General features: G+C 46.4%; 1 protein-coding gene across 1 annotated transcript; it reads left to right on the forward strand.

The window, feature by feature from the left end:
* Nucleotides 1-378: 378 nt before the first annotated feature.
* On the forward strand, nt 379-11,694 carry UCN3 (urocortin 3). Its single transcript, XM_082387204.1, has one exon. It carries the CDS (start codon nt 5,740-5,742, stop codon nt 6,238-6,240), a length of 501 nt encoding a protein of 166 aa, XP_082243330.1. The 5' UTR covers nt 379-5,739; the 3' UTR covers nt 6,241-11,694.
* The last annotated feature ends 1,073 nt before the right edge of the window (nt 11,695-12,767 follow it).

The raw sequence follows: 12,767 nt of genomic DNA on the forward strand, positions 1-12,767 counted from the left end.
AGAGAAATGGGCCAGCATAGCAGAATGCTTCATGTGCACTTCAGAGAAGGGTGGGAAGGGAAATCATCATTTATATGAACCAAAACGCTGGCGATTTTTGCTCACTAATCGTCCTCTTTCTTTCCAAGACTGTCTCCAATCCTCCCTCAGATGCAGCCAGAAGCACTTTTCAAGCTATAAAGCAAACAGACTGCTTCCTGAAGTTTTCTTCTCCAAGAAAAGTACCTTTAGGACCCTTCCCCACTGCCCAGGTCTGTGAGCATCCCGTCTGGAGCCTGCCTGCTCACACCCTCGGAGCTCCTGGGAGCCATCAGCCAATCCCAAAGGTGACCTGGGATGGGCCAGTGGGAACGCAGGAGCCCATCTCTGTCTGGAGATGGGCCGGCAGGCTCATCAGACAGCCACCAGCCCCTGACACAAAGACGGTTTGGTGCCCTGGAGCTCCAGCCACAATTGGGGAGGTTTTCTAGGAAGTTGAGAGGAGTCAGGGCAGATCACAAAAAGAGAAGCCAACGTCCATTGTCTCTCCTTCTAAACCCCATACCCTAGGGCAGTGGTTCTCATGGCGTGGGAGAGGGGCAGGGAGCAATTTTGCCCCCAGGGGACATATCTGGAGACATTTCTGGTCATCACAGCTGGGCAGGGGAGGGCTGATACTTCATCAAATAGCTGGAGGGAAGCTGCCAAACATAAGGGCAGCTTCTCCACAGCACCTGGCCCCAAACGTCAGGAGTGCCAAGGCTGAGGATCCCCGCTCTAGGGGAGCAACGTTTGGTATCCTCACAAGACTGCCCTCCTGGCGTGTCAGAGCTCAGACAGGCAGAAGAGGGAGTGAAACTCAGACTTCCATCTCTCTACCCCTCAACCTACACAAATTCCTCCATTACTGCCTCAGGATCTGAAATGGAAACAAACAAACAAACAAAAACAACAACCTTCTCCCAAAGACCAGAATATACGAACGAATGAATTTAGATCTCCTAGTTTCATGCTGCCACTAATCTCAGGAGGAGGCCGGCCAGAGAGACAGGCAGCTCCAAAAGAAGGAGCGGGAGTGAGGTCCAATCCCCACGTAGCCACAATGAAGGCTGAAGCTGCCAGAGTTTGGGGTCCTTCTGGATAAGGGCTTTCTGTGTGTTTCACACAGATACCTGTGAGCATTGAAGAGTTTTGATAATTCCAGACGTCCACTCACCTCTTCATCATCATAGAGGAATTTCAAGAGCTAAAAGTGCCCATCCAGGATGGGAGCTGTGGTCTGGCCTGGAGACCTGGAGAGAACGTGGTCTTGCACGGTCCTTCATGATGGTTAAGCCCGAGGTTCAAGGTGGATGTGAAAAGAGATCTGGGCCCACCTGAGACCTGGATTCTCAGTCACCAAGCGCCTGTGTAATCCCCACAAGTCACTTCTCTCACAGTCTCAGCTGTGAAATAAGGGGGTCACCTGCCTAAATCCCCTTACACCTACACCATTACATTTAGAGTAAAATTCAACTCAGAGTACCTCCCAGTGTGAGCCCAGCCTCTGCCGCATGCAGTCCCCCACCTCCTGCCCACCTGCCTCCTGCAGGTCCCTCTCTGCATTGCGTTCTCCATCCCAGACCTCCTTTCTGTCTGCAACCCCTCTGCTCTGCTCTGGTACATTACCTGTCTCGAGTCTCCAGGACAGGAATGCTCCCTTCCGTGCTATGGCATTTGCCACACAGAAATTAGCCTGCTTTTACATATCTTTCTAAACAGCCGATGCCTTATAAGAACGGGGGGCTTAATTCACTTTGAATTCCTGAGGGTCCTGGCAAGACCTGGCACACAGCAGGTGCTCTAAAGATATTGGATGAACAGATAAATAAAAATGGGTAAAGTTCCAGTGATTTCCCACCAAAAGCTCTAGGTAGGTGCCTACCCCCTCTGCGTGCCCTTTGATGAATGCAAACACCTAGAGCCTTGTAAGTAGCCAGAGAGAACACTGCAAGTCAGGACCCACAAGAATCACAGGACAGCAGAGGACCTTTCTTCTCTACTTTCAAGCAGGTCTTGGTGCCAGGTTTCCAAAAGGAGGGTTAGAGAGACAGGGATGAGGGAAAGCTGAAGTTAATAAGAACTAAGGTGAGTAATAAAACTCTTCAAAGAAGCTGCTTCTCAGTTCAACAGAGTGTTTTTCCTTTTTATCAATGAATCAAGTTGCTAGGGCAGGAAGGGCAGGGGAAAGTGATGGGAGGGCTGGGAGGGAAGGTGGATAGGAGGGGTCGAGGATGCCGGCAGCCTGTCATCTCCATGACGCGGACAGCTGCTTTGGTTGTATTTTAAACGGAATCGCATCCCAGTGTAGACACTGCGTCTGGATTTACGATCCACCCCGTGATCTGTCACTTTTATATACACACACACGAGGGAGTGGAGTGGTTTCCATAGAGAGGAAATCTCACGGCCCACTTACGAACAATACAAGAAAAGGAGCCAGCGACCCCAGCGTAGACAGAAGTTCGGGGGGATGGTCCTGGGGCAGACCTCCCGGTCCTGAAGCTGCTGCACATCTCACTGCGCTTTTCCACTCCGGAGGGAAGTCCACTCACGGGTAAGGTTTTGGTTGGGGACTTCTTTATGAAGGATAAATTGATTTGCCCTAAATTAGGCAGGAGGTGCTGGGGACTGGACGGGGTAAGAGATGAGAGTTGCAAACGCCCCTGGGGGCACCGTGCTGAACGCCAAGGTCTGTGTTTTAAATAAGAAGTTGGCTCTAAAGGGACCATGGGGAAGTTTCTCAGGGGGGGGCAAAATGATCCTCCCTTCGTTGGTAGAGAGACCTGCTTTGCAAAAGGTAATAGACTGGAGGCAAAAAGGGTTCTTACAAATGTATTTTTCTGAACAGAGTCTAGTTGTGAATATGAAAATCGTGTTTACAAATGGGGTGGATGGGAGAAGGTGTGGGGTAGAAATTTCAGGGTACAATGCCCCGCTGCCTGCCCGAGCCGGAGGATGCTTGCATTTATTGGTTACCAAGGGCATCTCCTTTCATTCTCTCGATGCACGTGTGAGGCAGGTAATGTCTCCTTTTTAGGATGCGACAACTGAGAGGTTAAGTGGTTGATGGAAGGCATTTGAGGGTAGGGGAGGTTCCCAGCCCAGGTCCTCTGCCCTCAAAGCCTAGAACCCTTTTCCCCTGGCTATGCTGGGGACACTGAAGGGAGGGGACAGATGTCTGTAATGATTAGTGCCACCTGTGAAGGGGGGACCATAAAGATGGATGTTTGCTGTCTCCATCTGATGTCCAAGTCTTCTGAGAAATCCTGTCTGCAATGTTCTCCTCTAACAAAGCAATCCAAGAAACACACACCCATACACACACACACACACACACACACACACATGCACACCCCTCTTCTGAGAATGAATGAAGTAAGAACATGAATGCAAATGCTGCCAATGACAAGCGTTATCTGTAACATGTCAACTTTCTCCTGGCCGCTCTTCCCTCTTGGGGGGAAGGGTCTTTCATGAGTGAACCCTCTCTGCTCACTTGAGGGTGAATTGCTTGGAAGTCTGTGTGTGTATATGTGACACATAAGCGCTTCCACGAGTCCACAGCTCATTACTATAATACCTTTTGAAATGCTTTAATGCCCCCTAGGTTCAGCAGTTACGTTTTATAAAGGGTTTTCTAATTGAACATCTTATCAGTGTTTGCAGACGAGCTGGGTAACATGGGGACTATCTCCGCCTTCCTCGCTGCTAGAAAACGGGGCTGGCACTGGGCAAAGCCACAGAGTTGTGCATTTGCCTTCTCGCTTCACTTTTTTCCTTCGAGTACTCTCTCCCTTGCAGGTGCTCTGAATTTCAGGCCAGCCCAGGTTCCTCAGTGTCTCTCATCCTAGGGCGTGACGTGGCTGTCACAGCTCTCAGAAGTAAGTGTGTATCTTCAGAGAAGCACTGCTTATAATAACCCCAAAGAATGGCTCAGTTTCAGGTATCCAAATGAGAAAAATAAAGATGTAGAACTTTACCTCTTAAATCTAACTAGGTGGGGACCACTTGTTTTCAGAGCAGGTAGCAGAGAAATCTTAAACCTTTGTGTTGTTGCACCAGGGTAATGGCAAAAGAATCCAAAGAACATAAGAGGAGAAACTTGCTTAGGAATCAGACTTTAGTGAGGAGCAAAGGACATTTCTGTTCTTTTATGCTGCAAACGCTAAACAAAACTAAACAAGGAGATAGACAGAGAGAAGGGGAAGAGCCTGGAACTCAATCCCCTGATCTCACAGATGGAAATACTGGCACCCAGAGTATTTAATTGCTGAGCAAGTTAGTGGGAGGCCAGGGCTGAGTCTGGTCCATGAAAGGAGTGGGGTACAAAGGGATAGAGTGACAGAGAAGACAACTTCCCCACCCGTGTTAACCCTTTCTTTGTCAATTGGTTTTTGGTTTTTTAAATCTTTTCAGCCTTAACAAGCCCTTTGAAAGTTCTTCCAGGCTTTAAGATGCCTCCAAGGTGTAAGGCAGCTAAAGCCACAATTCATGCTACTTTTATGCAAAACAACTAAGGAGCTCCTCGGTAAATGATAAAGCAGGAAGTCTGGTTATTGACACAATATTGACAGAAAAAAGAAGTCCACTTTTCCACAGTCAACACACACTCCTGTAAAATGTTCTCAGGGAATTGGACACACAATTCTAAGGAGCTCAGAGATGGATTGGAACACTGAGAAAGTGGTTCTCAAAGTGTGGTCCATGAACCCACTGCATCAGCATCGTCTAGGGATGTGTTAGAAATGCAGACTCTCAGGTCTCACCCCAAACCTACTGATTCAGAAATGCTTGGGATGGGGCCCAGCAGCTGGTGTTTGAACAAACCATTCACATGATTCTGAACACTCTGAAGCTTGAGAACCGCTGACTTAGAATGAGTTCAAGGCAAGGAGAGCCTATCTGGGTTAGGATGGAGCAAATGGTGTACAGACAAAAAGGAAAAGCCAGAAACACAAGACAACAAAGATACTGGTCTGCAGGATCCAATTACCTGGCATATTTGTATATCTATATTTATATTATATTGCTATAATTGATATAATTGATATTTATATTATATTATTTATATAATTTACAGTATATTTATAGATATATAGATATAGACAGATCACTTCTGAGATGGCTGTGTGTGTACTGAATCTTATCCTAATAGGACCTGGAGATGATTTATATATAAACAGTTATGAACCAACCGTCTTCATTAAGTATTTGGTTAGATCAGGAGCTTTTCCATTTTAACTTAATCTTTCACTTAACCTTTATGAGGTAGTTATTATTATCCCCAATTATCAGATGAGGAAATTGACGTTCTCAGAGGTTAACCAATCTGCCCACCGCCCTCAGGCAAATAAGGACCAAGTTGGAAGTTGAGGCTACGCCCAACTAATTGCAGAGTCTGTGTTGCTTTCCCTGCGTCCTACGCAGCTAGTTCATACATTTGGATTATTTAAAGCAAGGATCAGTCATCATCAGGCTTGTGAAAATGCAGATTGCTGGCCCCAGAGTTTTTGATTGACTAGCTCTGGAGCAAGACCTGAGAATTCTTCGCGTTTCTAACAAATTTCCACATGATGCTGCTGGCCCAGAGACCACACTTTGACAACCAGTGAAGTGGAACATGAACAAAGCCCTACTGGATTTGATCCATTTCCTCCTGAGCCCTAAGCCCCCTCTCACACCCTCTTCCCACAATGCTCTTTTCTGCTACAGGGAGAGATGCTGATACCGGCCCACTTCCTGCTGCTACTGCTGCTGCTTCTAGGGGCCCCCAGGACAGGCCTCTCCCAAAAGTTGTACAAAGCCGAGTCCGTCTTCAGCTGCCTCAACACAGCCCTGTCTGAGGCCAAGAAGAGCCAGCTGGAGGGTGCGCCCCTGCTGAGCAAGAGAAGCTTCCCCTCCCTGCCCAGCCAAGACTCACTCTCAGGAGAAGACCAGGAGAAGGAGGAGGAGGAAGACAAGGAGAAAAGGACCTTCCCTGGCTCTGGGGGCGGCGGTGGGGCTAGAAGCACCCGGCACAAATACCTGTCCCAGGGGCAGCTCCGACGGAGGCTGTACCCGGACAAGGCCAAGAGTGACCGGCGCACCAAGTTCACTCTGTCCCTCGATGTCCCCACTAACATCATGAACATCCTCTTCAACATTGCCAAGGCCAAGAACCTACGAGCCAAGGCAGCTGCCAACGCCCACCTGATGGCCCAGATTGGGCGGAAGAAGTAGAAGCAGAGGCCAGCAGGAGGGCGGCCCATCTGGGACAAGGACAGAGGTCAGGGTGGAGGGGAGGGAGGGTTGGTTCGTATTGGAGGAATAGGCCCTGTTTTCCAGGCTGCTTCACTGCTCAACCCCTCTGCTCCTTCCTGCCTCTGGCCCAGCTCCCTGCTCCTCTGTACATGCACACACCAATGCAGTACAGTCCCAGCTTCACAGATACCAGGCCATTGATGTCTCCACCTACATTCTGCATCTCCTCTCTCTTCCCCACGATGAGAGGCAAAGGTCATGCACTCCTGTCCTCCATGCTGCACCCTCATGACCCAGTGCCCGAGAAGAGGGCGTGCAGAGCCCCTCTCCCCTCCACACACCCACCTTCCCCAGACAAGGCCAGAAGATGAGAGCACTCAGCATCCCGCCACCAGACCCCTTCCTTCCCCTCTCACCCCCATTAAAACCGATGGCTTCTTGAACCCCTGGCTGGTTTCAATTCCTCTTCCTTCAGCCGGCTGCTTTCAGGCCTCTGGGCTTAGAAAGGGGACAGCTAGTGAGGGAGGTGACATGTGAGTCCATTTCCAACTCTCCCAGGACAGGAATGGTTCCTGGAGGTTTTAGGAGGGCTGAAGAAGAGCTTGGGAAAGGCCAAGCTGGCAGGACTGTGCCGGCTGTCGTTCAATCAAGAGCCATCTACATGGCCTGGTCCCACCCAGGGGCACAGCCTGGGATCTGCTGCCGAGTGGGCCCCTGGGTTTAATGGGAGACACCCCCAGCTCCTCCATGTTTGCTAGGGATTGGGCCACCAATCTTCAGTAGGCGCTTCTTGAACCCATGGTCACTGTCCAGCCCAGTGCTGGACCCAGTGGGGGATATTGATGTGGGAGGCAAGGCCTCTGCTCTCCATGACTCAACAGTCAAAGTGAACAGACAAAAGCAAAATTTGAAAAGAAGCAGATACCACCAGGGTGTATATAAGTGAAGAACGGCAACGTGATAGCAATTAGTGTAAAAAAAACCATGAGGAATTCAGAGCAAGATGAGAAGATTTAATACGAGTAAAAGTTCAGTAGAAATGGACATCGGCAAGAACTCTGATGGCCTCTGGCAGCAAAGCCTTCTGCATGGTGACAAGTCATGAATACATAAAAGGAACTTCCGCACGGTAAAATAAACCACATACACACACACCAGCAACTAACCCCACCACCACCAGACAGAAAGTCAAGAGACAAATGAATGACAGATCTGAAAAATGTTTGCCACTCATGTAAAACACAAATGGCTTACTGATCAAATATATAAAGAGCTACTAAAAACTGAAAAGAACAACCCCCCCCAAAAAAATAAGCAAGGACATGAATAGAGCATACACACACACACACACACACAAATACAAATGATCCTTAAATGTATGAAAAGATGCTAAACTTCATTGCTAAGAAAACTAATTAAACTTGCACTCATATAGAATTTGTCACCCATCAAATAGGCAAATGTCCCTGTTTGACAACTGGCCCACACGGTGATTGATGAGGTGAAAAGCCACCCTCCTCCACTGCTGGCTGGTGGGAATATAAACTCTGAGAGGCAGTTTGGAAATACTTATTAAAATCACAAGTTCACTTTACCTTTAACTCAACAATCCTGCTTCTGGTGGACATTATTGGCAAAAGCAAAACTGTGCATTTTTTAAAATGTTAAGCTAAACTTGAAAATTACCCCATCTCTTAACAGAGCCAACGTTCAAAAAACCGAAATGCAACTGTTGTTTCCATCCTGGGAAAAAAACCTCATGATAGAGCAGAAAGAATCCTGCCCGAGACTCAGAATACCTATGTGAGTCTGGTTTCCTCTTCTTATGTGCCTCTGAGCAAATCCTTTAACTTACCTCAGTGCTGATGTACCAGGAAACCTCTTTATGAATGTGACCTCATGGAGTTCTCATGAGTATATTTTAAGGTAGCTATTATTTTTTTCCATTTTGAAGATGTCTTAAAATTTGCATTTAATATTTATTTTTGCTTTAATAGTGCATATTCTGTTCATGCCAAAGGTGCAAAGGACAGGAAGCAGGAGATTAGCTTGGCTAAGGAAAAAATCAGGCAGGTGTGACATTTCCATGAACAACCGAAAACTAGGAGAACTTAAAAGTTGCAGCTGGTACCCCCAAGCACGCCCAAGTTCACAGTTGTCTCCTCAGGACCTTTGGCTAGGTGAGCAAAGCCTTGATAACAGCAGCCTCTAGCGGACTTTGATAAGTGGCTTTAAAAAGTTCTGTTTTGCTTTGTTTTGAATCACGGTACCTGCATCACAAAAGCTCCAATCAAAAGGGTGATTAAAAAAAAGAAGGCACAGATCACTGCAAATGCCAGATTTTCTCTCGCTCTTTTTGCAAATACACCATCACGTATAAGCTAAAATGTATCTAAGGTGGTGAGGTTTACTGGCAGGGGAAGGGGAATGGCATATGTAACAGAATTCTAGAGGATTCAGCTTTGCACCTGAAGCAAGAGATTGGAGCCCAGAGAAGTGAGGGAACTGTCCAAGGTCTCCCGGCTGGTAAGTGACAGTCAGATCTTTCTGGCCACAAAGCCTCTGCTCATCGCTCCATGCAGAACTGACCCTTCACGTGTACAAAGGGCATAAAAACACGAGCCATGTTATTGCCTTACAGGGCTAGCACGAGCCCCAGTGAACCACAAACGTGGAAGCAGCTAGGAAAGCCCCACACAGATACTAGGACTTATTATGTCTTCAGCAGGTGGGTCTGGTGTTTAGAATGCCCTCAGAGCCTTACAGGTGATTTAAATGTGGGCAGAAGCATCTGCTTAATAAACTAAGGAGAATTTGCCAAAGCTGGACCCACCAAGAACAGTGGGAAAGCACAGGTTTCCCGCCGGAGGCTCCTGCTGAGCCCAGCATTCTGCTGTCTGCGCTCCAGTCCCCAGAATGGACCCCGTCACAGTCACATCAACAACATGTGGGAAGGTAGAAGGCCACATCCAGAGATCACCACCGCTGCCATCTGCCACCCTTGAGTTCACCTTGTAAAACCAAGATTCACTCTCGATTTCACTTTGTAAAATCATTTGCGGGGGCGGGGGAGGGGGGGAGAATTGTGTTGAGCTCCCTTGAAAAAACTGGTTTAAGCTCTCTTTTTAAAATAAAGTGAGGCTCAAACGCCAAGTGAACCTTCTCCAAGGAGACAAGTGCATGGATGACATGATCTCCAAATGTTCTACCCAACAAGAAACCCCACAAACAAATACCAACAGCCGACAACGGTGCCTGCTTCATGGCAATGGAATAATTTTGGAAGCTGTAACCAAATAATCAGGGAAAGCCGAGGGATACCCAGAATTCAATCAGATATTTTATGTAATTCCAAGAAATGGGAGGTACGTGAGCTCAAAAGTATGTAGTATTAAACTAAAAGACATTGATTTATATTAAGAGCCAGAGAAAGACAAAACCTAATCAAATGGTGTAGCTAGCTACCTTAGTAAGAACCACAGATGGAATCGGACTTGAAAACTAACCGCGTGACTCAAATCTAAGCGTGTGCTATGGGACACTTCGTTCTTTTTTAAATGTATTTTTATTGAGGTGTAATCAACATACACCGTCATATTAGTTTCAGACATAGGACACAATGATCCCACCTCGTCCTTTAATTAATGAAGTTTCTGTTATGGACTGTTGCCTAGGGTTCAGCATGTCCATGAGAGCTGCAAAGATCCTGTCACAGCCACACACACACTGATTGATCTCACTTTAAAATCCTGACAAGACGCCTCAAATGGGCTTTTAAAGCTGTTCAGCAATTAGGCCACATCTCTCTACACCATTCACATGCCTACTGTCCTAGACTCTCCCTCCTCTTCTTTCCTCAAACCTCTCATAGATCCTCCCTATCCAGTCTCAGCTGGTGACCTTGCTTCCTACTCCACCAAGGAAATTGGATGCTTCAGAAGCAAAATTTCACAATCCCACCCCCCATCTACCTACCTGGACTCACACACTCTGCCCTCGTTTCTACGCTAGAAACCCACATGCCCACCCACTCCTGGTGGAGGGCCACACTGTGCTCTGCACCAGCTTCCCATCCCCTCTCACCTGCTTACGACATTGAGCCAACAACTGGCCCTTCTTCCTCCCACATCGTCAGTGTCACCCCACCCGCTGCCTGGTTCACATCGGCACAGAAACCTACACGACAGCCTACAAGCCCTTGACCCCTTCCGGGCGGTGGCCATCCCTTTGCTTCCTTTGACAGCGCTCCCTTGGTAGTTCCCTCTACTTACCTCTCATTCTCGAAGTCAGACGTCCATCCCTATCCTTCCACTGAAACTGCTCACGAAGGTCAGCCAGAATCCCCACGTTGCTGAATTCAGTGGTCAAGCCTCCGCCCTCATGCCTCTTGATCTGTAAGCATCACTCGACCAGGTGAACCACCACCTGCCCCCCGCACACACTTTTTTTCCAGCCTGGCTTTCAGGACATCATACTCTGTTTCCCTCGTTCCTCAATAGCCCCTCCTTCTGAGTCTCCTTTGCAGGTTCCGTTTGCCAGGTATGTTCTTCCTCCAGGCATCTGCATTCTCCCTGTGTCACTTCCTCCAACTCCTTGTCAAATGCCTGTTTCTCACTGAGGCCTTTAGTAACCACCCTATTTCAAATTGCAACCTCCTTTCCCCTTACCAGGCTCTATTATTTCCTTTGTGCACTATTGTACCTGTCACCTTTAACATGCAATATAACTTACTTATTTATCATATTTATTATCTTTCACCCCACCTTCACTACCATATAAACCATGAGAGCAGGGATTTTTGGGGGGGCGGGGCGGGAGGGCTTAATGTTTAACCCCGGTGGTCAGAATAATGAGGAACACATGACAGGCAGTCAGTAAATAACTGGTGAATGAGTTAATTAAATAAGGATCATTAAAGTTCTTGTGACAAGGAATCTGTGCATAATTAGCATTTAAAGTACAGTATGTATAATATTTAAGAGTATTTGGCCTAAAAGAATCATAGTCAGCCTTATAATTCCAATTTTAAATATGTAAATTGAGTAAATAATTCACACCTGTGATCTTAAATAAAAATCTTACTAGTTTATAGACAGTCTGGAACATATAAGAATACTAATCACCATATTTATAGTTTACTTTATTCTATTTTAAAAGAATTAGGGCTTCCCTGGTGGTGCAGTGGTTGAGAGTCTGCCTGCCAATGCAGGGAACACGGGTTCGAGCCCTGGTCTGGGAAGATCCCACATGCCGCGGAGCAACTAGGCCCGTGAGCCACAACTACTGAGCCTGCGCGTCTGGAGCCTGTGCTCCGCAACAAGAGAGGCCGCCATAGTGAGAGGCCCGCGCACCGCGGTGAAGAGTGGCCCCCGCTTGCCGCAACTAGAGAAAGCCCTCGCACAGAAACGAAGACCCAACACAGCCAAAAAATATATATATATATAAAAGAATTAAATTTTTTTTTAACTTTTTATTTTACACTGGAGTATAGTTGATTAACAATGTTGTGATAGTTTCAGGTGTACAGCAAAGTGATTCAGTTATACATATACATGTATCTATTCTTTTTCAAATTCTGAAAGAATTAGAGTTCTTGGGAAAGTTTGTCAGACAATTAAAATTCTTAAAATAAAATAAATGTATAAATACAACCTAAAATATTTGAGCATTTATCTAAGATTGCAAAGGGCACCAAAAATTCAAACATATTCCCTTTAAAAGTGATTATTTAACTTTGCTAAACTTAGAAATAATAAGATTTACAAGCTGAACTTAAAAATTTAAGAAATTTTTAGGATTTTAATCTTAATTTTAGTAGTTTATTAATTTTTAAAAACAAAAGGAAACTTCTAAATGGTCTTTTCTGAGTTTTCTAAATGTCTTTTCACACATGTGCGCACGCCCACACACACACACACACACACACACACACATTCAGATGCCCTCTAGAACACTAAAAAAACAAAACATACGAACAGCAATTATTTAAGCATTTCACTAGCGCCCTCCAGTGTCTAAAGAGAGAAATAACACATGTACATAAAAACATTTTTTCTTAGTAAAAGCCTACTAAACGTTCAGACTACTATGTAGGATATTCACATGAAAAAATATATTTCATCAATGAGAATTTACTACAATATTTTCAATATAGTGAGAAACCTCATAGTGTATCTCCACTCTCCCTATATTCCCAAGGGGCCACAGGCAACAGGTGACGTCTGATCTGCGTTTGAAGTCGGAATTACACCCCACGGTCACAGAGGGAAAGAGGAGAGCAAGTAGTGAGAAGGAGCAGAGGCAGAGGAGAGGGGAAAAAAAGAAAAAAAAAAAACATGCTGGGAAGGGGTGAGCCGTCTAGCTTGAACGGAATGTGTGTGAACACGGTGAAGAGTGTCTAAACATTACTTCCACCAAACTGCAGTCATTGGCCTCCGTGGTGACAGCAGTGTGAGTTGAAAATAAACAAAGTGGTACATTGTTGGAATGAAGCTCTTAAGGGCCAC

This window comes from Balaenoptera borealis, assembly GCF_965194805.1.
Source record: "Balaenoptera borealis genome assembly, chromosome: 3".
NCBI lineage: Eukaryota > Metazoa > Chordata > Mammalia > Artiodactyla > Balaenopteridae > Balaenoptera > Balaenoptera borealis.